Source organism: Sphaeramia orbicularis, chromosome 12 (genome assembly GCF_902148855.1).
Source record: "Sphaeramia orbicularis chromosome 12, fSphaOr1.1, whole genome shotgun sequence".
Taxonomy (NCBI): domain Eukaryota; kingdom Metazoa; phylum Chordata; class Actinopteri; order Kurtiformes; family Apogonidae; genus Sphaeramia; species Sphaeramia orbicularis.
Window position 1 is genome coordinate 34,293,736 of NC_043968.1, and position 27,600 is coordinate 34,321,335.

A 27,600-nucleotide genomic window follows, 5' to 3' on the forward strand; every position below is an offset into this window, starting at 1 on the left:
AAACTTTTAGCAATATGAGTTTTATCAGGCACATTTGTATTTAAAGAATTTATCTTTTTAATATCCTAGTTTTCCTTTGTTAACAGGCTCAGTGGAGCATTTAGCATTTTCAAAATCCAAATCATGGGTTTAGAAACTTATTTTCACATGAAGTCCTGGTCTCTTGGTTAATATAATTGATTGATTGAGTGATTTAATTGGTTTTCCCCTGTAAGTCGCTTTGGAAAAAAGCGTCTGCCAAATGTATAAACATAACATAAACATAATATAAGTTTATTTGAGATTGATGTAATGTCAATGTTGAGTTCATGGCTGAATTAAAAACCAGGTGTATCAAAAAAAAAAATGACAAGACTATAAGACTAGTCTATTTTTTTCCATTGTGTTGTTATCTGATGGATTTCTTTTCCACTCACACACTGTCAGGAAGAGTTCATACTCAATTTGCAAACCCAGCCCTGATTTGGACATGACATGAGGAAGAAGGATAGGAGAGAAGGAGGGAAACGAGGGTGCAGGGAGAAGGAGGAGGCAGGAAATAAAAGCGAAGCTGTGAGTGGAAACAGGTAGAGCTGGTTTGTGTGGGTTCCCGCCTCCTTTATGTAGGACAGCTGTGTCCACTGGAGGCACTGAGTTGTGAGAAGACACTGAAGAGGACCTGTGAAAGAAAACGAACAGTCATGGCTGTGAATAAATGCATCAAATACCTACTCTTCATCTTCAATCTACTCTTCTGGGTGAGTCAGAGGAACACACATATATAATCACTTTTAATATGTTCACCCCACTTCACAGATATTACATCATAACTGTGTAACTTTTTGAGTTTGTAGAATCTGAATGTTGCATTTGCAGGTTTGTTTGAAGTTTTCTCAACTGAAATATTTGAGTTGAGGTTAAACATAGGATTTATGTGATTTATGCTGTTTGTTGCATGTGCTGAAATATATGGATCCTAACAGATGAAGCTGTGGCTGCCATATTTTATTTTTTGATATACTTTTTAAGTTTCCTAACTTATTTTAATCTTTTGTTGTTTCATATTTTACTACTGCACTTTACTTCAATTATTTGCAAGTTTTAGTCAATTTTATGCCTTTTTTATTCTTTCTACAGTCAAGTCTTTCCTTCTTGTTTTTCATTCTTATCAGAGAGGTAGAACAGGTTGTGTTAGCTCTGCCACCGCCCTCCAAACAAACGTTTGCTCAGTTTCAAGGCGTGGCCTGGTACACATCGTTACATCTATCATCTGCAGCTTTATCCCTCCTCTGCCTGCGGTTACATCTAAATCACTGTCATTGTTCAACGGTGTCTACAAATACTATCTGGTTTGTACAGAATCAGAAATGTTCCCTAAATGTTTGTTTTTATTCCCTCAGTGGAAAGTATGATGGATATTCTTGCATATCCTCACATTGTCTGCTGGCAGTTTCTCATAAAACCCCAAACCGTGACCATGTTGGCTAATCAGTAGCTCAGCTTTTTGCTTTAACACACACTTGAGACATGAAGGGTTTTATTATTAGTACAGGTTCACCTCCAAATGTCTCATTTTAACTTGAGTTTTCAGAAATGTATAATTTCTGAAAACTTTCCACCCATTACTGTAGTAAATGTGAATATTAGGAGTTGGTTCATAAGCACCAGGTGCATATTAGTGGCACATGTATTCTTCAATAACATTTTAACAGTAGTTATCAAGTTCCTGCCCTTAGATGTTTTATTCATCACTACTTTATGGCAGGGGTGGCCAACCCTGGTCATGGAGAACCACAATCCAGCATGTTTTAGATGTATCCCTCTTCCAACACACCTGACTCCAATGATAAGCCTATCATCAAGTTCTGCAGAAGCCTGATAACGACCATCAGGTGTGCTGGAAGAGGGAAACATCTAAAACATGCAGGATAGTGGCTCTCCAGGACCAGGGTTGGCCACCCCTGCTTTATGGAATATGAAATAAATCAAATTACTGGAAAAAAAGGTCAGTTTTGTTCAGTATTGTACTATCAGAGCTGATAAATGCAACAAGTAGTCTTTGATCCAGAATTTCATCCTTTTTTTTTGTCTCCAGATATGTGATGTTGGCTTTGGCTTTGCCATCTGAACCACTGGTAGAAATCTCACATTTCTCATTCGCATAGTACTGTTTCAGACTCTGAGACTTTTTGTCATTTTTTTTCCATCTTATATGGCATTTATGTTTGTTTCTTGAACCAAATTAAACCTTAACGACCCAATGCTACTTTTGTGGCAGTTTCCAAATAAAATTTTCACTATACAGGGTGGGGAAGCAAAATTTACAATGAACATTTAGTTGTTTTTTCTCAGCAGGCACTACATGAATTGTTTTGAAACCAAACATATATTGATGTCATAATCATACCTAACACTATTATCCATACCTTTTCAGAAACTTTTGCCCATATGAGTAATCAGGAAAGCAAACGTCAAAGAGTGTGTGATTTGCTGAATGCACTCGTCACACCAAAGGAGATTTCAAAAATAGTTGGAGTGTCCATAAAGACTGTTTATAATGTAAAGAAGAGAATGACTATGAGCAAAACTATTACAAGAAAGTCTGGAAGATACTATTAAAGAAGAATGGGAGAAGTTGTCACCCCAATATTTGAGGAACACTTGCGCAAGTTTCAGGAAGCGTGTGAAGGCAGTTATTGAGAAAGAAGGAGGACACATAGAATAAAAACATTTTCTATGATGTAAATTTTCTTGTGGCAAATAAATTCTCATGACTTTCGATAAACTAATTGGTCATACACTGTCTTTCAATCCCTGCCTCAAAATATTGTAAATTTTGCTTCCCCACCCTGTATTTAACTTTTCTTAAGTGATTTATCACCATTTATTGTAATATTATCTTCTTTAGAGTTTTTTCAGTGTAAATCATATATTTTCCTACATTTAATCTACTGATCATGTAGATGTTCATGAAAGCTCAACTTAACCTCCTAAGACCCAGCTATGGGTTTTCTGTCCACATTTGTGGACAAGCGTTTCACAACTTTATACAGAAAAAGAAAAGCGTCCACCACAAAGGACATTCCACAAAAATTTTAAAAACTGCATCTGAAAAAACTGTTGCATCATGATGTTTCCAATATAGGCACTTATTTAATAAAAAACAAAAAAGCTTGTACTTTGCTGACATTTCCTGGGTCTGAGGAGGTTAAAGTTGAGGGTTATTATGTCAAAAACAGAGAAAACTGTAGAAAAGGTGACTTTTTTTTTTGATCAAATCTCTCATTAACTGAACATAAACTCAGTGTCTCCATCCACTGTCATTGATCCAACTGTGGGTTTTACTGGTGAATCAATGTTGTAGAAGACGACGGTGTTTCCATGGTAACTATGGAGCCTCTGAAGGTCCAAACGGGTCATATCTAATGACCATGAAAAGATGACAAACTGCATTTTAAAACCAATTATTTACATGGATAGATAGGGTTAGTGGATCAACAGGTATTTAACAGTTTAGATCAGTAGGTGGGTTTGGTCACCCACGTATGTTTGGGTCTTTATGGGTTAAACAACATGGGGCGACTGTGGCTCAGTTGGTAGAGCAGGTTGTCCAATGATAGAAGGGTTGGTGGTTGGAATCCTGTGTCCACATGTCGAAGAGTTCCTGGACAAGACACTGAACCCTACATTGCTCCCAGTAGGGGCTGGCAGTGCCTTGCATGGCAGCAGCCACCCACTGGTGTGTATCAGTCCACATCATCAGTGTACTTCATCAGTTACTTACTTTATCTATTTCAGTTGGACTTATTCCCATTTACCTTCATCAAGACCCCAACTTTCTTTTTGTTTTGTTCCATTTGTTTTTGTTACTTTTAATTAGGAATGCACAACAAAAACTGGACAGAAGCCTACAGTGTTGTAAAGAAGTCATCGAAGGTATATTGTTTTTCATAGTTTAATGGACATCAACCAGCATTTTCACTTCTATGCCTCTGGAAATTTGACATGGTTAGAATACATATATAATATCAAGATGAGGGTCTGATTAATCATCCATAAAAATAAACATAGTCCAAAACAGCATCGTCTGCTTTTTAAGGCTAAACTATCATCAAGGCTAAACCTATTTCTAAAGACATTAAATGTATGCTAGAAATATCTAAAAAGTCAGTCACATATTATGTAACTGTTTGTTGTTAGCAACTTGATCATATGACAAGTCTGTTTTTGAGACACCATGGTCATGTGATACCTGTTAAAGGAGAGGGCAACAGTAGTCAAGTAAATGAATGAATGGATAGAGAGGTTTGGCAAGAACAAAGACATGAAACCACGGAAAGAAAACTCATTTAGGATGGTTTCAGGTACAGTCTCATCATGTATGTTCAGCCAAAGCTAAACATATATTAGAGCAGAGAGTGGATACATATGTAGATAGAGCACTAGTGTAATAAATCATCAGGCCTTCCACTCCCACATCAATCCCAGTGTCAAAAAGTCTACGAAACCTAAATGACGATTATTTTTTAAATATGTAAGTGTTTTTTCCTCATGTGATCTGAACACAGCTGTGTCCAAAGTATTTCCATTCATTCCTCAGGTAGAGGTATAGATACTAGGGTTTAAACAGACTTCTGTAGAAGTTGAAGAATCAACTCAAGCTTTTTACTCCAGTAAAAGTACTGGTTTCAAACCTCTTAAAGTATAAAAGTAAATGAAAGGGGGAAAAAATGTCATTAGGACAAAAGCTTAGGCGGTTCCACAGGGGTCTATAGTGCACTACCCTACTTCCCAAAAAAATGTGTTTCTAAAGGCCATAATGACTATAATGTTAAATTAAAATGTTAATGTTGAAACATTTTGGATGCACTAGTCTACCTGTTTCAGATATATGCCCATTGAAAATGAAGGCATTTTAGTCCAATGTAAATGTATTAAAGAACCATATATGTGTCCTACTGAACATTAACATGTGTTTATGGGGTAGAAGATATGAGGACTAGTTGAATATAAGTATTGGAATGGTGCAAAAAGTCACAAACCAATAGGGTGTCGGAATGGTATATGTTTATACTTCTCATCCAACCACAATCAAATTCACTCTATCCAGAGGGGCACCATTTATCTGGATAAGTTTTTTTTTTTTTTTTTTTAAATTGAACGATGATGAGCTGGAATGAAAACAAGCCCAATTGAAATAAGAGTAATGAGACTATTTTTAACCCATAAAGACCCTGTGCTACTTTTGTGGTAGTTTCCAAAGGATTTTTTTTCTCTATATTTAACATTTCTTAAGTGATTTGTGGCCATTTATTATAAAATAATCCTCTGTATTTTGCATTTTTCCAGTAAATATCAGGTATTATCCAATATTTCATGTACTGATCATATAGATGTTCATAAAAGCTCAGGTTAAAGTTGAGGGTTATTATATCAAAAAACAGAGGAAATGAACCCCCCCCCCCCGACGTTTTCAGCCAAGTATATCATTAAATAAACATAAAACAAGTGTTTCCATCCACTGTCATTGACCCAACCCCATGGATTTTTCTGGTGAATCAATATTGTAGAAGATAAGTGTTTCCATGGTAACTACAGAGCCTCTGAACGTCCAAAAGGGTCGTATCTGATGACCATGAAAAGATGACAAACTGTATTTTACACCAATTATTTACATGTATTGATGGGATTAATGGGTCCACAGGTATTAAACAGTTTAGATCAGTAGATGGTTTTGGTTGCTGGTCAGTGTTTGGGTCTTTATGGGTTAAAATGTAAGGAGTAGAAGTAAAAAGTTGGCTGAAAAATAATGTCTCCAGTAAAGTATAGATAACCAAAATTTCTACTTAAGTAAGGTAACAAAGTATTTATTTGACACCTCTGTCTGAGCACAGTGTTGTCTATTTTTGTAAAGCCCACTGAGGTGAATCTGAATCCAAAAATACAGAGCACAATCTTCCTGTTTTATTGTTAGAAAATAATCCCATATAATTGAAACCAATCTAAAGTCCAGTTTTAGCTCATGTTGAAAACAAACCTGCTGCTCTATGAAAGTCAGGTTATTTCAGATCCACTCTCATGTTCCCAGAAATGACATTAAATCGATGTTAACTTCATTGGTGCCACTCAGTGGACATGATGTTTACCTAATGATGTAGATACTATGGGTGGGGTAGGCTTGTTATTTACAGTAAAGCTTATTTAACTATAGATTGTAACTTGCAGCTTTATGACGTTTAAGTGGTTGTTTTCCATCAGCTCTGCAGGCAGAAATGCTAACCCAGGAGATGAACAGGAATCAGACATAAACACTGATGATGCACTAGAAACACCAGCGAGAGTTTGACGTCGCTTTTCTTCAATTTAGTTCACACATAAATGATTGTTAAACCAGCTGTAAAGTCTGCACAGCGGTTGATGAGTTGTGAATCTCTAAAGCACCTCGGCTTTCACAATGCTCAGATCAATCTTGCAGCTTTAAGGTCTTTTTGTTGAGCTTTGATGGCCTAATAGAAAGCAGAGGGCCAATTATCTGCAGCTCTGTCTCTGCACATTAATACCAGAGTGCAGAGCTCATATCCTCCATGTACAATAATGGTCCAGACGATGGGGATATGCTTCGGCTCTAATGGCACATAGGTAGTTTAAGCAGAGGGGCATATCTGTTGGACTTCCTCTCAGAAACAAATACAGGGATATGCAGATAACAGTGTGGTCAACTGATGCAGGAAAGTGCCTAAACAAAGATATAGTTTTTAACCCTTAGGGGTCTGAGCCTATTTTGGCTGTTTTTATGTACTTTTGATTTTGCCGTTTAAATGCTTATTATACCCATGTTTGGTATCTTTTTTTTCCAGCACAACTTCATCTATCTCATCTGCCTATTATTTTTTCACTTTAACCTACTATATTAACACAAAGGCCAAAAAACACACAAAAAAGATAAAAGCTAATTTGAAAAATGCATATAATTTATTGCATAATTAACACAAAGATGCTTAAGGAGCCTTTTCAAAGACTTTTAAAAGTCAATATTGGTTCCTAATATTAGGTATATAAAATTAAAATAGTAATAAATGAAAACTATACTCAAATATTTGACGTAAAAGCATATCTTTACATAGGTGTGTGTCCCAGTCCTCCTGGTTTCCACATCCAGTTCAGGTGGGGGTCATCCCCACCCTTAACTGTAATGCAGTCTGGATTAGAACCTGCAGATTGGACCAGTTTTTTCTGTTTTGAAAAAGGACAAAAAATGAGGAAGATATGGCCAGAAACACCCCCCCCACCTCATTTTCATACTTTTATTCACGTTTGTTTGCTCTGAGTTCAAAACCTCATATCTCTGTTTGTATTTGTTCTATCAATATCAAAAAGTGGGAGTGTGTTTCAAGTCCGCGATTGTCGAATGCAGTTGTCCCCAGTGGTCTACGTGACTGACTTCCGAGGCTACAATGTGTTGAAAATGTCATGTGATTCAGTCTCGGGGCTGTGACCGTGGACCCCTAAGGGTTAAGGAAAGATGATGTATGTTCAGGAATAAGGTGCCTCACCAACCAAGTGATGGTGTTCTAATGACGCAGTGAGATATAAACCATGTAGCCATGACTGAATAAACCAGTAAGTCCCAAGAGGCTGTGGTTTGTAGTGATTTTAGGCATGGCATGAAGTCTGGCTTAATGATTACAAATCATCCACAAACCAATGTACTGTTGTCCTCGTACAGCAACTGCCAAGAAACACACAGATGTAGTAGTAAGCAAACTCAAACAGTGGATAGGAGCATTAGTTTAATGTGTAGTTGTTAAGCAGTGTTTAGTTGTGTTTGCACTTACTACCAGCAGACTGTTGGACTGCTTCGAGTGCATTGTAATAGTGCAATGTGAGGAGCACCTGTATGACTTCAGGATGTTCTGTAGTTGTGATTAGGGTGAAGGGACCATCATACACTCCATTCACATTCAGAGTTTTTGTTCAGTTTGTTTAAAGGTGGGGTGTGAGATGTTTTCCTGGAGCATTTTTTACTATATTGCTTAAAATCCCCTTCACACCCTGATTACAATTTACAATTAATTAAATGCTCTAACACAAAGATAAAAAAAAATATATAGTCACCTGTGGAACGGACAGGACTGAAAACACCATCCAATCATTTTAAGCACCCAATCAAAATGATTGTCTGTCAAACTCAACTACCATTTGTCCCTCCCCCCTCTGAGCATACCCTACTTTGTGCATTAATCATGCGTTCTCAGACTTGGAGCACTTGTACAGGAATCCTGGAGAACAAGCATTGCTCGTCCCAGTACTCTGGAGGCGTGGCTTCAGGGGGATGTCTGTGGAAAGGGGTTTGGACTTTTGAATAGAGTATTTTCAAAATGTAGCTTCCTCACACCATTTTTCTAAGACCTCATACCCCGTCTTTAATCCCTGAAGACCCAAACAGCAACTGGCGACCTAAATCACCCACTGATCTAAAATGTTTAATAACTTCTGAACCACTACAGGTTTCAAAATGTGAATAATTGGTGTAAAATACAGTTTGTCCTCTTTTCATGGTTATCAGATATGACCCATTTGGTCGTTCAGAGGCTCTGCAGTTACTGTGCAAACACAGTCATCTTCTACAACATTGATTCACCAGTAAAACCCACAGAGCTGGATCAATGACAGTGGATGGAGACACTTATTTTTTGTTCAGTTAACGATAGTTTTGCAGAGAAAAAATCTCTTTATTCAGTTTTCTCTGCTTTGGATATAATAACCCTCAACTTTAATTTGAGTTTTTATGAACATCTACATAATCAGTATATTAAATATGAGAAAATACCAGATTTGACTTAGAAATGCAAAATACAGAGCATAGTATTAGAGTAAATGGTGATAAATCACTTAAAGGTTAAAAATAGAGAAAAAATCTTTTGGGAACTGCCACAAAAGTCACACTGGGTCTTTATGGGTTTAAATGAAAGCATTGCCCTCCCCTCCCAGTGAACAGCTGGTTAGTCTGCCCCTCTGTGGCCTGTCTGCAGGTTTATACACAAATTGATGTAAATTAGTCATTTCAGAGAAACGCAACATGTTTCACAGCAGCTGTTGTATACTTCCAATTTTAAAAGATGGCCCTCAAACCCACCAGTGTTACGGTTAGGATGTTTATATGGACCCAGGTGTGGTCTGGTTCTGTCCTGATGTCTCTATAAAGATGAGAAATGAGAGAAGAATGAACAACCTGTGATGAGTTGACATGCCTGATGGTTGTGTCACTGCTGTAATTGTGTGTGTGTGTGGGTGGTAATTGTGCAATGTGTGCTCGGTGTGGTGGATTTGCACTGAATCCAGCCAATGTGTTTGTATGCCAGTGACTCACTACACTACCCGTGAGTCAGTGTTGAGGAATAGAACGCTCTGACTACTTTAGCTGTCCTGGAGAAACAAGGAGCAATTCAGTGGAATGAATGAATGAATGGATTAATTTATTTTTGGCTTGTACATTAACCATTGCGCTCAGTATAATGGTTATAATAAACAAAAAAAAAAAAAAAAGGAATAGGCTAAAAGCAAAAGCTTATGAATTATCTATAGTCTCACACACTGTAAAAAACTGTAGAATTTAAACCAATGTAATTTTAATCCTGATGATTTATTGGTCCTTTTAAATACGATGTGGGCTAACACAGCTGACATGTTGTTACAAGCACACAGGGAGTGTTTGTTTTCCACACCTGACCTTAGATTGCTATGTTGTACCGCAGGTTTTCTGTGTGTGAATGTGTGTGAACGTGCTCACACACTTGTGCAGGTTTCAGTCTCATTGACTCTGCAGATGTGTGGGCGATAACGGCGCTTAAGACAGTGTTGGTGGGTTTGTGTGGTTGGCAGCCATTTTCAACACAATACATCCTTTTTATACAGGAAGCTCCTCCTCTATCTTGAGTGTCTGTCATGAAGGGTTAAGCGCTCACTCCCACTTTTTTTTTTTTTATGTGTCTACACAGAAAGTACTGAGCTGATGTTCATCAAATTGGGTTTTAAAGCAGGGCCTAGAAATGCTTCTGGAACTAAGACCCAGCCTCTTGTAGGACCTCAATGTGTCCCTTCTCTGAAAAGCAATCTGTTCACCTCAGATCTCAGCAGGTGACATTGGTTCGCTTGTCTGTCGATAAGATGAAAAGGACCATTACAGAGATCATCAACCATGTGTTTTTCACAAAACAGGAGCTTATTCAATAAACCGAACCACTTCCGCCATCGGACACCACTCAAACAGCCTCTGGTCTCCCTTTGAAGACCCCCAGGCAGTGATGTGTTCACGCCCAAAGATTGCAATCTTTCCCCATTAGATAAGGCCATTGACTAAAAATCCAAGAATTTTAAGAACTGTATTTTTTTTTTTTTTTTTTTAAACTGAGAAGATAGACCTAATAGCTTTTGTTACAACAGTCAGTTTTAAGTTAGTGTTAATATGAGGAGAACATGGGTCAAATGTTTGTCTTTTTTTTTTTTTTTTTTTGATAATGTTGCGTAATGAGTGGAAGACTGTAGTACTGGCTGTCTTTTATTTTATGGGACCCTCTGTGTTTACAGACCATGAAAGCTAATGCTAAAAGGCAATAAATTTAGAAATGAAAACAATATGTTAGCACCTTTTTAAAAACAGTATTAATAGAAAGCTTTATAATGAAGCCACTCCATTATATTTATCCTTTAATCTTATTGAGATGTAGAAAACAGAAACAGCTGACAACAAAGCATAGGGGAAAAAAATCACACTAAACATTACTCATTGTTTTTCTGTAAGGTCTGAGTTGGAGTTTAATCTGTATATAAGGGCTGATGTCTGAACAACAAACCCATTGTGAGCAGAGCGATGGAGGCTGGGTCTCCACCATCAGCATGTTTGCCTTAGTGTTTGTCGTTCAACTGATCTGAACTTTACTTTCCGCTCCACCTAACGCCCTAAACTCTCTTGGGGTATATTTTTTTGGAGTGAATCAAAAAAGACAAAATAATCTTCATCTACTTCCTTTTAGAAGATGGCTACAGTGTGTGTACAATTGTTTGTAAATTTTTGTTTTTTTGTATTTGACATCAAGCCATTGTGATAACTGCAACTCAATAAACTGAAGTATTGTTTTTAACACACATCTGAGGCTGTTTCTGATTGGTTACAGTCCCCATCTGGCTGTGGTGAAACTGGCTTCACTGGTAAGGTTTGAGTGTTAAAGTGTGACTCACAACGACCTATAATCTTGTGGACATGTTTTTCCATTTGGTTTGTGTAATTGGAGAATAAACAGACCGAGGGTGTGTCTGCTGCATGTGTTTGTTCTCATCTTCTGGCTCTAAACTGACTGCACACCCACTCATGTAGACCTCCTGTCACCCTGAGGAGACGAGGCCTTAGGCCCATACGTGGCTGTAGGGTTCAGTTTTCATCTGTGATGGCTTGAGAATTCACCATGACAATGGAGTGTCGCCACGGAGATCAAGATCCAAACGTCAGTGTATCTGTGTGAGGTCATGTGCCTTTTTTCACACCATCATTTCTGTTTATTCAGTTCTTCATCACTACACCTTCTCTCTTAAATGGAAGCTTGATGTGGATGGTGGTTGTATTATTTAAATGCACAGGGAACCATTAAAAAACAGAACCATTAAAAAAATAATGGTATATGCTAACATGTATGCTTACAGATTCAAGTACAGTTTTTACCCACAAGCAGTTAGATGCCCCCCCCCCAATACTTCGCTTACACTTTTCAGTATTTTGTGTGATATTTTATAGTCCTTTTCTGCACTAATTGTTTTTGCTGCTAAACAAATTTTCTTTGTGACAGTGACATCTACAGTAGATACAAATATATAATTAAAAGCTGTGTGTAATTTATTCCTTTTTATTATTTTAAACAGATTCTGTATGTATAATGCATTTAGCTAATAAATACAAATGATATCCTTTCATCTTGATGATCTGCAACAAGTGAACATTTGTTGCTTTTGATTGAGGATTTACACATCAGTGTACAAAGTGAATATAATGGTAATAAAGAAAGGTAATGATAGATCTTTTTTTTTTTTTTCTTAATTTTACATTTATGCATTTGGCAGACACTGCTTTTTCCAAGCAACTTACAAGGGAGGATTAACAATTAAGCTACATACCAACCCTCACTGCTAAAATGAAAAAATGTTTCTCATTTTCTTTAAATTAAATCTCCAGTTTTTTAAATGAATGAATTAACACCACTTAACGCAGATAAACAAAGCGGGGAATTATTATAAATAATTCCTATTTTTGATAAATACCTATTTTTCCTTGAACTATTTCTCTAAAATCATTGATCCGTAGGATCCTTGTTAATTCTCTAATAAGCTGCTCAGTTAAATCAAACCAGCCTTAAATCCATAGATGCTTAAGTGTTGAGCTGTAAGAATAGTTTTTTTTCCCCACAGAGAATTCAGATGATTTCACCTGTCATCCTCTGTTGTAAAGTTAGAACTAGTCATGTAAGGCGAGGCAAGGCAAATTTATTTCTGTAGCACCATTCAGATGCAAGGCAATTCAAAGTACTTTACAAAGGCATAAAATTACTTTAAAATCACAGAAATAAAACATTAAACAAAAGTAAAGTGCAGAAAAGATAAAATTAAGGAAGGAAATTAAAACAGGAAGGAAATTAAAGAAATAGTTAAAATAAAAGCTAAAAACAGTCTTGACAAAAATTAAGAATTTAATGTTAAATCAATCAAGTTATAATTGTGAGTTGCAGTGTGGTGATGAAAAGGTTATAACTGACATGAATTTCAATGTTCTGGAAACATGTCCGGTGTCTCCTTCATACTATTTATCTGAGTTAGTCTGTATGGCCGAGCTGCAGTCATGACCTCAGTTTTCCGGCTCTGTCTTTCATCGGTGCGTGCTGACATCTCTGATGATGAAATATTGATGGTGGATAATTACTGGCAGTAGCTTGTTTGTGTCGGCTAACTGTCTCGGTGTTGTATAATACATGTCAGTCATTGGAGCAGAGCCTCGCCCACCACCGACAGCTGGCTCCACTGTGTTTTGTCAGACCTTTTCCCATCATTTGAAGAGAATCTGATTTATTTTTTGACAAAATACATGGACAGAGACGAGGCACAGCCAGAGCCAAGAACATTTCTTTGGTCGGTATCTATGGACACAGTGCAGCTCTGCCCTGTTTCTGGTGCACGTATTATCTTGTTGTCATTCGTTCTGTTCACACTGGACATTAAAAGTTAATGGAAGCGATGAAATCTACTGTCTGACTTCAGTCATTTTTTTTTTTTTTTACCACATAAAAAGAAAACTGAGGGATAAATATTAAGTATAAAAACACTTTCATTATGGGATATGTCCACTGTTGAGCTAAATCTTTATTTTCAGCTTCTTTAAAACTATTAAATACAGTTTTTTTTTTTTTTCCCAAATAACTGTGGATTTGAATGTCAACCTTGAATGTCTTGTTATTAAATGTCGTCCTTTTTATCTCCCTCTAGAGTTTTCTGCTGTTTTTATGTTAGCCCTGAGCTCTTGCAACTCGTTTTCCAATGCAGTTTTTCTGCAAATGGCAAATAAACTGATTCTGATTCTGTCCCTCTGAAGCTGCATTACTGAGGAATGTCCAATGTTGACATGGGACATGCAAAAGCAAAAAGGAGGATGATTCTGTTTTATATCCAGGCCTGCACCTGACCACTGAACCGATAATGCCCTGATAAATGAAAAGCTGAAATAAAATATAGAGCACAGCCTCTTCTGAACAGGTTTCCATCAACACAGGAAACGACAGTGCACGACAGAAGTTTATCTTGAAAATATGTAACGCAATTTTTTACAGACAAGAGGACCGGACCACATCACTAACAATGTAGAGGCATGTTCATGGTAGAATATTCTTCTGTTTTTTGTTTGATCCAATTTTTGACTTATTTTCTCCTGCTGCGTGAAAGCAGACTGAATGGAGGTAAAAATATAAAGACAAGAGAATCAGGTATTTTAGCAGCGGTTCTGTGTTTGTCCTCTAGAGGGGGCCAGAGGAAAGCTCAGATAACACAGCAGAGGTTTGAGCTGGTTTTTGTTGCACCAACCCTCTACATGTTCTATTACTCACATGTCCTTGTCTCTTTTTGTCTTCTTTTCTCCAGCTGAGCGGATGCATCCTCCTGGCTGTGGGTATCTACCTGAAAGTCAGCAAGGATGACAACTCGGTGAGACTCAATCTACTGATAAAACTAATGAACCTTGTCCCAAAAAACTGATTTCCCCCCCTTTTTTTTTTGTTAAAGCTTCAGATGCACCAAACACAGATCAGACTGGTATTAAATCAGAGACAGTATTAATAAATGTGTCTGGAATAGAGAACTGCTCTGAGTGACAAACTAATACGTTCTCTGAGAATTTGCCCTTAAAGTTGTCTTAAGGGAGGAAACTGTTGAAGAAAAAAACAGAAGGACAAAGAGTGGAATATATATAAATATTTAGAGAATAAATAGTCTCCAAAAACTAAATGACAGAGTTAGTAAACCTCTACAGATTGGATGGTTTATTTCCTGTTAATATCATGTGTCTTTGGTTGTAAAATCACCATCATCAAATAAATATAACGATTTACACTCAGTCACAAGTTGACCTGTGAGTTGGAACATTTTATAAGCTCCATCGAAATATGACTTCTAAATAATAAAGTAAATTCTGTGTGACGCAGTGTTGAACTATTTAATGGGTATAGATCACAGGTGTCAAACATGCGGCCCGGGGGCCAAATTCAGCCCTCCAAAGGGTCCAATCTGGCCTGCAGGATGAATTTGTGAAATGCAAAAATAACACTGAAGATATTAACAATCAGTGGTGTCTAAATCATTTCAATTCAGGTTCCACACACAGTCCTAATAGATTTCAAGTGCATCAGACCAATAAAATATTATTAAAGTAACCTATAAATAATGACAACCCCAAATTTTCTTCTTGTTTTTTTGGTGTAACAAAAGGGAAAATTACATGAAAATATTTACATTACCAAACTATACTTTTACAAAAAATATGAATAGCCTGAACAAATATGAACAAACGGAAATGTCTTAAGAAACGTAAATGCAATTTTACCAATATTCTGCCTGTTACTATATGTTTTGTGCGATTGTAATGCACATGTGTAAATTATAAACTGATAAACCAAGGCAGAATATTGTTAAAACTGCACTTGTTTTTCTTAAGACAATTCAAGTTGTTCATGTTATTCAGATTTTTAAGGAAATTTTGTAAATGTAAACCTGATCATAATATAATTTTACTTTTTTCACTGTTATTATTTTACTGGTCTGGCCCACTTGAGCTCAAATTGGGCTGAATGTGGCCCCTGAACTAGAATGAGTTTGACACCCCTGGTATAGATACTAAACTGAGGCCTATTAATTTTACTGCCCTTCACTACCTTTTTTTTGATCCAACCAAACACATCTTTTAAGAAAAGTTACAACTGTGTATAAGAAACATTTATGCTAATTTATGGGACTGTTTCCAGAATGTTTGTGTATATATACCCATTGAATGACTGCCTCTTTCTTCTGATTTTTCCGCAGATAACCAGTGAAGCTCTACCAGGCATCGACCTGATGATCGCCATTGGAGTCATTATCATGGTCCTGGGCTTCCTGGGCTGCTGTGGCGCCATCAGAGAGAACCGCTGCATGCTGCTACTGGTGAGAATATGGCAGTGACTTTGCAACAAAAACCTTCACAAATGCATCAGTGTTTAAATCAGCCAGTTTCTGTATTAGTTTTGCTTTGTTTTCACAGACATGCCAAGGGCTTTAGCGGTGTTATACATACAGACATGAACTGACTTTTAACCCAACAACAGACAAAATCCGTTACTGTCATATTTAGTCTGTTTTGACAATCTCTGAAATCCTAATCATGACATTTACAATATTTTACATAATGATATGCACATAACTGTTGGTTTAGTTTTTCAAAAAAAAGCCAATCCTATACTTTAGAAAGGGAAACTATGTTAGAGCTGCAGGTACTATAACAATGATTTAGTCAATTACAACAAAGAGACTAATTTGAGAACTGACTAATTAGGAATGTTTTAATGTAAATGCATGAAAAAGACAAAGATTAAAACAATTTTCTCTGTATAAATGATTTTTCATTAGATGCAACACATTTTGATGAAATGATATCCAATTCCCCTCTGATGCAAAATACAAAAAAGACTAAATTGATTCAGACCAAGTTACAAATCTGTTTTTAGGGATATTTTGGTGAAGCATGTGCAGGTTTATTGTTTTGTCTAATGTGCTTTCTTCTTCAGTTCTTCATCAGTCTTCTCATCATCTTCATCCTCCTGCTGGCAGCAGGCATTCTGGGAGCTGTTGATAAGGATAAGGTAAGTCAAGAACTGACCTGTAGTGTTGTCAGTTTGTTGCAATGATAGAGCTTTAGTTGTGTGTTTGATGTTTTTGCAGATGGAAAAGTTTGTGAAGGACCAAGTGAAGGACCTGACCCCACTGTCCAAACAACCTGAGAACGTGATTAAAGACCTGGAGAGACTACAGGCTGAGGTAATACATGCGCACACACATTTAGGGAGAATTACAGTCACTTGTATTAATGTCTGACCAGTTCCATTGTGGTCATTTAAAGCTGCGTATGACTTTAATCACCAATTTTTCATCAAATTTGTAAAACCCAAGTCATAACCTAAGTATCATGAATCCGTAAGTCTTTCCATGATTACTCACCTGAATCTCTTCCCTCACGGTGAACAATTTCAAAGTGTACTCCGCCATAAACAAACTATTTGTTTACAGAGCTGGTAGGTAACATTTTTGGAAATTTGTCACGACGTACATTGTGGAAAGTGAAGCTCCATGCAGTAGCAGCAACAACAAACATGTCTATTAAGTGAATGCAGTTGTATGGAACTCCACTTCCCACAAAGCACGTTGCGACAAATTTCCATAAATGCTCGAGTGACCTTTGAGTACACCTCAAAATTGTTCACTGTGGGGGATGAGATTCAGGTGAGTAATCACGGAAAGACTTACGGATTTGTGATACTCAGGCTATGACTCTGGTTTTACAGATTTGATGAAAAATTGGTGAAGAAAGTCATACGCAGTTTTAAAAGAGGCAAAGGTATAAAATCTGGACCCAACTTGATACTGTATTTACATTGATCAGCCATAACATTCTGACCACTGACAGGAGAAGTGGTAATAATATTATATCATTACAGTGGTGCCTTTCACTAGGTTGACTATATTAGGCAACATCGGAAACTGTGTGTCAAACCAAATGGCAGTGACCTGTGGGGTCCCCCAGGGGTCCATCCTGGGACCCCTCTTGTTCACTCTTTACATTTTGCCCCTCAGCCAGTTAATACGCAGTAATAATATGTCCTACCACAGCTACGCAGATGACACTCAGATTTACATCTGGCTGACAGCAGGCGAACATGGGCCTGTGGACTCACTCTGTGATTGCCTCCAACAGATCAATGTGTGGATACAAAAGCAACTTTTTCCAACTGTTCTAAACTCAGACAAGACTGAAGTCATTGTCTTTGGTCCACAAAAACCAAGCGAAAGTGTCAGTTATCTTGAATCCCTTATTTTAAAAGCTGAAAATCAGGTTAGAAATCTAGGGGTAGTAACAGACTCAGGCCTAAACTTTAACAGCCACATTAAATCAACAACATCATCAGCCTTCAATCATCTTTAAAACATTGCCAGAATCAAAGGTTTACTGTCTAAACCAGACTTACACAGACTTATCAATGCATTTATCTCTAGCAGGTTAGACTACTGTAACAGACTTCTCACTGGACTCTCTAAACGAGCTGTCAGACAGCTGCAGTACATCCAGAACGCTGCTGCTCGGGTCCTGACTAGAACCAGGAAGTACGACCATATTAGTCCTGTGCTCAGATCTGTGCACTGGCTTCCTGTGGCTTAGAGAATAGACTTTAAAACAGCTCTGCTGGTCTATAAGTCTCTCCATGGTCTAGCACCAAAGTACATCTGTGACATGTTGGTCCCATGTGAACCATCTCAGACCCTGAGAACCTCAGGGACTGGTCTTTTGCTGGTGCCCAGAGTCAGTACTTAACGCAGTGAAGCTGCGTTTCAGTTCTATGCAGCTAAACTGTGGAACAGTCTTCCTGATGACACGAGACAGGCCTCTACTGTGACAGTGTTCAGTCCAGGCTGAAAACAGTTCTGTTCAACTGTGCATAGAGCAACTGAAAGGGTTCTATCTACACTCTTCTCTTTTACTTTATTTTAACTGATTATTATTTATGCTTTATTGATTATGTTTTGTGTGTTTTTAACCTGTCTCTTTTCCATTTTTATAAAGCACTGTGACTTGCCCTGTGTATGAATTGTGCTATAGAAATAAATCTGCCTTGCCTTAGTCCTTGAAGTGGATGTGATGGAAGCAGAAAAATGTTCAACATAATGGACTGAGTGACTTTGACCAAGTCCATACTGTAACAGTGATGACTGGGGTCAGAGTATCTCCTCAACTGCAGGTTTTGTTGGGTGTTCCTGGTCTGCAGTGGTTAGTACTGACCACAAATGGACTAAGGAAGGAGATCCCAGTCTCAGGACCATTGATCATCTGTGGGAGGTGTTGGACTAATAAATCTGATCCATGGAGGCCCACCTCTCTACTTCCAGGACTTCAGGGATCTGCTGATTGGGTCTTGGTCCAGATACCATAGCACACCGTCAGAGGTCTGGTGGAGTCTAGGCCTCGGGTCAGAGCTAGTTTTGGGAAAAAGGGAAACCTACACAATATTAGACAGGTGGTAATAATATTCTGATCCCACAGATGCTCCATTGGTTGAGATCTGGTTGTTGTTCTTTAGGTACTTTTGGTAGGAGCTAGACACTTGACACTGGGAATGAACAACAAGACCTGGAGATGATCTGACCCAATGATTTGACCATAAGAATTTCTCTTGTATCAAAGTTACTCAGGTCCCTCCTCTTGTCCATTTTGCTGTTTTTAACACATCATCTTCAAGGACTAAATGTTCACTTGCTGCCTAATATATCCCGCCCACTGACAGGTCCCATAGTAATGAGATGATCAATATTATCACTGCCTGTTAGTGGTCAGAATGTTATGGCTGATTGGTGTAGGTTATAAAGATTCGCTCCTTTCCTGATTTTTATATTCATTACCAATCAACTACTTTCTCTGCACCCTGTATTCTGTCATACACAGGTATATAAGAACATTTATTAATTCTGTTATTGCTCTACTAAGTCATTTTTAGATGTTTTCATAGTACTTGCTGCACATTGAACAGTTGTGTTTTCGTTCCAGCTGAAGTGTTGTGGTCTGGTAAAAGGATCTGGAGACTGGGACAATGTGCCTGACTCCTGCCGCTGTAACGCCACTGATACAGCCCCCGGCTGTGAAACTGCCGCCCGCGTCTTTTCCACGGTGAGGACACAAAACCTGACAAATGAAATGAACACTGTGGCCTGTTAATGTATAATGTCTTGATAATTGATTTTGGTTCAGAAATTGAGAAGTGAATGTTACTCACTGCTACTAACAAATCAGTTAGGTATGAGTTTTATTCACCTCATAAACCCAGGTATTAATCATTAATTTAATACCCAATTAATGCTTCAAAGTGGAAGTGCATAGTAGTTCAGAGGTGAAAGCAAATAAATTATGTCCTGTTGAGGAGAATTATTGATTATTTTCATTTTGCATCACTGAGCAGCTTCACTAAATCAAGCCTTGCTCTTTTTGTTGGGTTTCTTCTGTGTAGTATTTAGATTTTTTTTTGTTTGTATTTTACTGTGTCTTGAGGTAATACTGTATGACCAGTGCTTTAGAAATAAAACTTAATTTAACCTAACTTAACACATGCAAAAGAAGATCCCTCATGTATCCATTAGCACACATTATCAACACCCAGCAAAGTAATGTAAAGCTACAACTGATTTGCACATTTAAGTGTTTTGCAGATAGAATGGTCTTCACATTATATTGATATGATTTGAGGTTAATTTAATTTTGCACAGAAATAAACAGAAGTTCTTCAAAATTGAAAAAAAAAAACAAACATTTAAATTCTTTCAAGAGAAAAAAAATACAAACTAGTTTTTTGAGTGCCATAAAAAAACATTTTATGTTTGGGTCAGATTGTCTGCCTCTAGGTTGAATTAACTGACCCTTGACATGCATGAACATAATATTGACTGCAAAATGCAAAAATATTTGCATTTAGTGACAGAATACTTATTATTATTATTATTATTATTATTATTATTGTTGTTATTGTTATTGTTATTGTTATTATTATTATTGTTGTTGTTGTTATTATTATTGAGAGATGGGAGATGGGTATAAGTGAACGCATGTGACCGTGTTTTTATTCATTCTCTTCTGCAGATTTGTACCGACCGAATTGTGGAACTACTGAAGGAAAACATGAAGGTCGTTCTAGGAATCGCATTTGCCATTGCCATCCTGCTGGTGAGCAAACGCACACATTAGAAAACGCAAGCCAAATGTGTCCCAGAGTAGGTTGTGTTTATAATACTGGATACGTTGTGAGAGGTTGGAGAGCTGTGAGTATGTTTATAGGTTTATTAACATTGTAGAGACAGAGGGATGTTTTTTTGGAAGGCAAGTGTAGGGGAAGGAGTAACAGAGGATACATATGTATATAAAAACAGGACATAAAGTAAACGACATCTGTCATCCCATCTTAAATAGTTAGTATGAGCACAGTGAACACAAACCCCCAATATAAAGGGCAGTCTAAATACATGACATACAGTACTGTGCAAAAGTATAAGGCAGCTTTTGTCTTTGTTGCTTTTGTAGGATTGTAATGGATGTGTGTGTCTTTGTTTTCGAAAAAGAAATAAGCAGGAAATACGAGGGGGAACTGAAAAGTTCATAGCCTGACTAAGGAGTTATTCCACAGCAATGAAACTTGGCATACATTAAATTCAACCTCTCCTGATACTAATTGCATGGTTTCCTTCCAGATAAACCACAGGTGTCAAACATGTGGCCCGGGGGCCAAATCTGGCCCACCAAAGGGTCCAGTCTGGCCCTTGGAATGAATTAGTGAAATGCAAAAATTACACTAAGATATTAACAATCCTTTTAGTTCAAGTTCCACATTCAGACCAATTCAATCTCAAGTGGGTCAAACCAGTAAAATCCTATCATAACACTGGGTTACAAAAAATGTTTTTTGCAAGTTGTCTAGGTTTTTTCAACTGAATTAGGACCATTTTGCAGCGCTAAATCCAAAAATAACATCTGTTTTTCTCAATCAGGTCAGGTTTTTTTGCTAATTTGATTTTGAAAAATTTGATCTTTTCACAAAATTGATTACATTTTTGTGACTTTATCAGTTGATTTTTTTTTTATATAGTTCTCACCCAAAATAGGTTTTAAGAAGAAAAAAAATCATTTTCTAACAGGATTCCTGTTAGGTACAATGGTGTATTCACCGCAGATGTAGCAGAATACGTCAGGCTTATTTTTGCAAGATCTTCTAGTCGAAGCCATTTCATTCACCTGTAATATTAAAAAAAACAATCATAAATTGGCAAAAGTAAAATCTTCAGAACTCGTTTATTGCAAGAAATATGAAAGAATTTTGTATCATATGATGTGAAAATGCCCATAAATGAAAGCAAAAATGTTAAAAAGCCAATATGTAGCATAGTTCAGGAAGTTGACCTGATTGAGCAAAATTAATGTGATTTTTGGATTCAGCACACCAAAATTATCCTAAATCAGCTCAAAAAACTTAAACAATAAATTTGTTGTTTATCAGTGTTATCTATAATTTGTCACAACTCCAAATTTTTTTCTCTTAGTAAATGTAAATATTTCCACGTAGTTACATTAAAATAAAGTATAATTTCACAAAAAATGTGAATAACCTGAAATGTTTTAAGAGAAGTAAGTACAATTTTAACAATATTCTGCCTGACATTAAATGTTTTGTGCATTTGTAGACCCACTGTGATCTGTAAGTTATAATGAACATGTGGAAATGATAAACTGAAGCATAACATTGTTAAAATTACACTTATTGTTTCAGTTTGTCCATGTTATTCACATTGCTTGAAAGGATAGTTTGTAGATGTAAATATTTTCATTGTTTAATTTTACTTTTTTTACTCTAAAACATAGAGAAAAATTTGGAGTTGACATTATTTATATATTATGTTATTATTTTACTGGTTTGGCCCACTGCAGATCAAATTTAGCCGAATGTGGCCCCTGAACTAAAATGAGTTTGACACCCCTGAGATAAACCCACATTGGATAAATAATGTAGGACTTTGAAAAGTAGTACCAGAGACATTTCGTGAACCATCCATGGCACCGTGGTCTTACCAAATGTCTGCAGAAAAAGGGGTTAGCCCCCAAGGACATTCATGCTGACATGGTTGCTATAGGGGATGATGCCCCAGCTTTATCAACTGTGCAAAACTGGGAAGCTGAATTCAAGAGGGGTAGAGGGAACAAGGGAGGGGTGAAAAGCAAGCATTTTCATGAAATGTCTGTAGTACTACTTTTCAGTCCTAAATTATTTATCCAATGTGGGTTTATCTGTAAGGAAACCATGCAGTTAGTATCAGGAAAGGTTGAATTTAATGTATGCACAGTTTCATTGCTGTGCAACAACTCCTTCTTAGTCAGACTATGAACTTTTCAGCCCCCCCTCGTATATGCACAGTATTGAAACACAAAAATAAAATCAGAACTAAACAGCTTCTGCAGGTAAAGTCAGTATTTAGATTCAGAACATCTTCAACTCTGAGACTGACTGGATTTTTTCTTAAACCTCTTTTTTTGTCTGGTTGATCACATAAAGGCTCAACAATATTCACGTTTTTCTGAAATGCATGACCACATATAGGCATTTCTCAGTCTTTGTCGTAATGTACGTAAAACTAGACTATACAGCAAATATGTAAACAGTATTAACCCTTTCATGCATGAATTATGAAAGCTTTGATAAAGATTTTTTTCTGGAGTGTTTTTATTCCTCTTTAGGCATGAAAAAAAAAAACAATGGAATAGATTTTTTTATTAACCTATTTTTCATGGAATTACAAAAATGTTCACTCAGCTGGACACCATGCATTTCATTTTAGAAGCAAAGAAACATGTATTTACTGATATACTATGTGAAAACGATGAAATAAAAACATTTTTAATGCTGCAAATCTGATGTTTTCTCACATTTTAACATACCTGCATGGAGATAACATGCAAAAAAAAGGAAAAAACAAGCAACTTTTGTTTAAAAAAACAAACAAAACAAAACTGTTTATTTCAGTCTAGTAACAATTAGCATTTTTTTTTACACTCAAACATGTTACTGCAGATCAGGTTTATCTAGAACAGCAAAGTTACAGCAATAGTATGAACTGCAGCATATGGGATTGATGCACAAAAAACACAAATCCATAAATATACAAGAAAATACCTTTGATCAGCTGTCCACTGTAGTGCCCCACCATGCGTGAAAGGGTTAAAAGCAAAAATTCATTCTTTTGTTGGCACATAAATCACATTTATGCAGAAAGTCAATTTGATTTACTGTGACTGTATTGTTTAGGTGTACATTTAAAACTGAAGGGTCTGATCAAGCCAAAGTGAACATCAACATAAAGTAAATTTGCGCACATCATTTATCAAGTGGGCTCATTTTTTTAGCTAAAGATCTCTATTTTATGGAACTGTTACTCTTTTTAAAATACCACTTGTAGAAAAAAAAGTTACTACCAATTTTATCAATTGTACTTTTTACATCATAGCCATAACTTGAATTTGACGCTAAAAATTATATCTAAAAAATGTATTCAATCTGTTGATTATATAGATGATTAAGTTTCAAGTATTAGATTTTCATTATTTTGTGAATATTATTTGAACATTTGTGAGTTGTTTAAAAGGCCCTGTCCACATGTTATCACAAAAATACCACTTTTTAATTTTCAAATTACTTATAATTCAGATATTTGAGTGAAACTTTGAGAAAGTAATGATCTCTTGTTACATTTTGGGTGATGCATACACTGGTAAAGAGTCGTCCATGTGTTACTATGGCAGCCTGTCCACATGTTACCACATTCTCATGTCAATAAAACAGAGACTTTTCAATATTTTCCTCCAAAATTTATTTTCAGCACAGTTGAACATAATATCTAAAAGGTTTTGTCCTACTTGATATCAGTTTCTGTCAAGAACCGCATGCTTTGAATGTTTGCGTAAAGCTTAAAAAAATTGATATCCTTTTCAAGTCCATGTGTTACCGAGCAGTAATTTGACATTTTCACCACAAATTTTATCTCCCCAAATGTAGTTACACATACTGTTGAAGTGCTAATAAATACCTACTCAAATATGTAAAATACATGCATAAAAGTTACTCTGATTACATGACAGAGACCGTTGAACACCAAATGTGTCCATGTGTTACCGCTTGATCCGACCCTGAAATGAAATGAATTCCTAATTGTGTTGCTCTTCTTTGCAGATTTTCGGCATGGTCTTCTCCATGATCCTCTACTGTCAGATTGGCAGGAAGGACACAGCCACTACAGCCTGAGGCAACACGTAGCCACACCCCCTACTTGCCCGGCAACAGGCAATCAGCTGTGTCCAAAAACCCATATCCAATCCACCTCAATAACTTCGTAACTTAACCTGCTGTTAATGTGTTAAAGATTGCACTGATGTTTTGGTGAATTTGCATTAATAACCTGGTGCTGTATGGAGTCCCAGGAGATATGTTTTGCAAACGTAGCTGTGATGCCGGTGTAAAGTCATCAATACACAATAAGTTTTTAATTTACTATATCCATAATATATGATATTTTAAGGATGAATACACTGATGATCATCGTTTTATAGTGAGAGGATTTCCCAAAATGTCAGAATGTTCTTTAACATGTCACGTAACTCTACATTTTCTCAAAACAAACCAACAACTAAAACTTCTCAACTGCCTAAAGTCAGCTGTCAGAACACACTTTTCCTGCAGTAATCCCATCTTAAATACCCTTCACGTCAAACAGAAGCATTTTTCTTGTCTCACTGAAGCCCGAGTCCTTATTATTTCTTATTCTGATCTTATCAATTTACTTGAAATATACTGAGTTGAAGAGTAATTATTTGAAAATATTTCTGCCATATTTTATTGTGAATGTGTGCTTTTTTGGGACACATGAATGGGCATCTTTAAATTCCACTTTTTTATAAATTCACTATAATTGCATTATTAAAACTAAAATCATTTACTATACAGGAGGATATTAACTATTTTAAAGTACCTCACCTTGAGAATTGTTCTTTTGGCACAAATGGGCTTCTATAAGTGCCTGTTTTAACACCGCTAGTTTTGGAAAGTAGTAAAGTATAAAATATCTATAACAAAATGCTTTTTTTCTCAGGAAGTTGAGATTGTGTAAATGACAACTGTTACTTTTTTCTTTAATGTCTGCTGTTCTAATGTAACCTTAACCTTTCAGCAAATACTACTGCACTGATTTAATATCCTGCTGTTACTATTCATTCTTGTTACACTGGTCTACAACTTTTTTTTTTTAAATTTATCTTGCATACCTTTAATAAAATGAATTAGTTTTCAATGAATTTGATAAAGGGTTTACACATATATTCATCGGTTTATGTACATTTATATAATAGATTTATAAATGTTCCTCAAGAAAGAACCTGTAAAGTGAATTTATCGTAATGTGCAGCCAGTGTTAAAATTAACTCTTGTATCTCTGACACAAACATTCCTTTTGAGTAAAACTTGTAAAAGAGATTCCTAATCTCAATGGGACTTCCTGGTTAAACAAAGGTAAAATAAAAATAAAATAAATAAAAACTCATTCTCTCATTAATTCACAGAATTTCAGTTTTACCCATGACTGTTTTTTGGAAACTAGTCATTCAGCAAGTTTTACTTTTGTTTATTAATGACTCAACCTTTTAGTTTCACTACTTTTATTCTGGAGGTTTTTTTTCCCTACTTGTAGACCAGTGTTATTAAACTACTTTCATAAAGTTGTTTTCTTTACACTCTGAATCCTGTTATTGTTGCTTATGAGACCTTGTGTGTTGTTACAGACATTATGAGATTTAATATTTTGATCATCTGACTAGTCTTTGTGGAAAATCAAGTGTCATATTATGATTTCTGTTGCAATCTACTGAGAAAAGATGAGGAATGAAGTTCATTATAGTTATTGTAAGAACTTCTCTGACTCAGAAGCATAATTTAAAAGTGCTAAAACATGAGATACTTGATGTCTTTCCTCATTTCTAATTGTGTTGCATTAAAGAACTATAAAATATTAAAGATGCATTTTAAATAGTATGTAGACTTTTCTTATTTCAACTACATTCCAGGACCTCATGGGGTCACCAGGCCATACTGTTGTACACATTGTGATGAAATATAACAGAGGACGTCTTTGTTTGCTATAACGACACTCTGTAGTCTATGTGTTTCTGTGCTGTTTAAACTGGTTTTGTCACTGTTCCAACTGTCCAAATACAATAAAAGATGAAGGGGAACTCTGCTGCAGCTGTCTGCCTCTGTCCTTGTCGCTGCTGAAGCTGTGAAACCTTCAATCCCTGATAAAGACCAGGACTCAGTTTCTCCTCTCCTCATCCTCCAGATAGAATTAAACAGCTTTATTACATGAATAAAACCAAGTCCTCAAAGTTTACTATTAACTTCCAACAAACCTTCACAGGATCCGTTCTGTTCATGAAGTCAGCTGTTTATTTAAAGTAAATTTACAGTGAATCCTTTCTGGAGGAATAGTACTGCACAGCTGAGGTCAGTGAGTGACTACACAAACAAATGATCAAGTTAAAAAAAAAAAAAAAAAAAAAAGACATTACATTTTAGTTTTTGTATTGACAAGTCTCAATGTTTTTCTACATTCCATTCAACTCACACCAATTTACATTAGAGCTGTACTACTGTATGTAATAGTGGATGCAGCCATTGTCGTGTTTAAGTGAAACATACTGTAGGCCTCCATATTTGGATAAGAGGTTGATGCTGTGTAGGAGTGAGGCGTTAACCTGCAGACATAAACTATCACTGAGACTGTTTATATGACTGTAAAAATCTGTTAACTGGGAATAATTACATAATTATAATAATCAGATCTGATGTGTTTACATGCACTTCAGAAATGCGGTTATCGAGAAACCCTGGTTTACATGTTTCAGTGCATTATCAGATGCAGTTGTACAGATAACTATCACAGGATTACCACAGACAAGTCAGGGATGATCAAATTTTTATCAGATATTACAGTTTTCGGTTATTTCCTAAACCCAAAGATGTATTTGCACTCTAATCTAAGATCTGATTTTGATTTTAGATAAGAAAACGAAATGAACTATGAAGTACAGGGGTTGGACAAAATAATGGAAACACCTTAAAAAATCAACAAAATATAATTTAATATGGTGTAGGTCCGCCTTTTGCGGCAATTACAGCCTCAATTCTCCAAGGTACTGATTCATACAACTTGTGAATTGTT

General features: G+C 36.4%; 1 protein-coding gene across 1 annotated transcript; it reads left to right on the plus strand.

The window, feature by feature from the left end:
* The first annotated feature begins 586 nt into the window (after positions 1-586).
* On the plus strand, positions 587-25,582 carry LOC115429060 (tetraspanin-8). Its single transcript, XM_030148306.1, has 8 exons — positions 587-737; positions 14,152-14,214; positions 15,586-15,705; positions 16,326-16,400; positions 16,480-16,575; positions 19,352-19,471; positions 20,435-20,518; positions 24,564-25,582. The coding sequence occupies exons 1-8, from the start codon at positions 681-683 to the stop codon at positions 24,633-24,635; spliced, it is 687 nt and encodes a 228-aa protein (XP_030004166.1). The 5' UTR covers positions 587-680; the 3' UTR covers positions 24,636-25,582.
* The last annotated feature ends 2,018 nt before the right edge of the window (positions 25,583-27,600 follow it).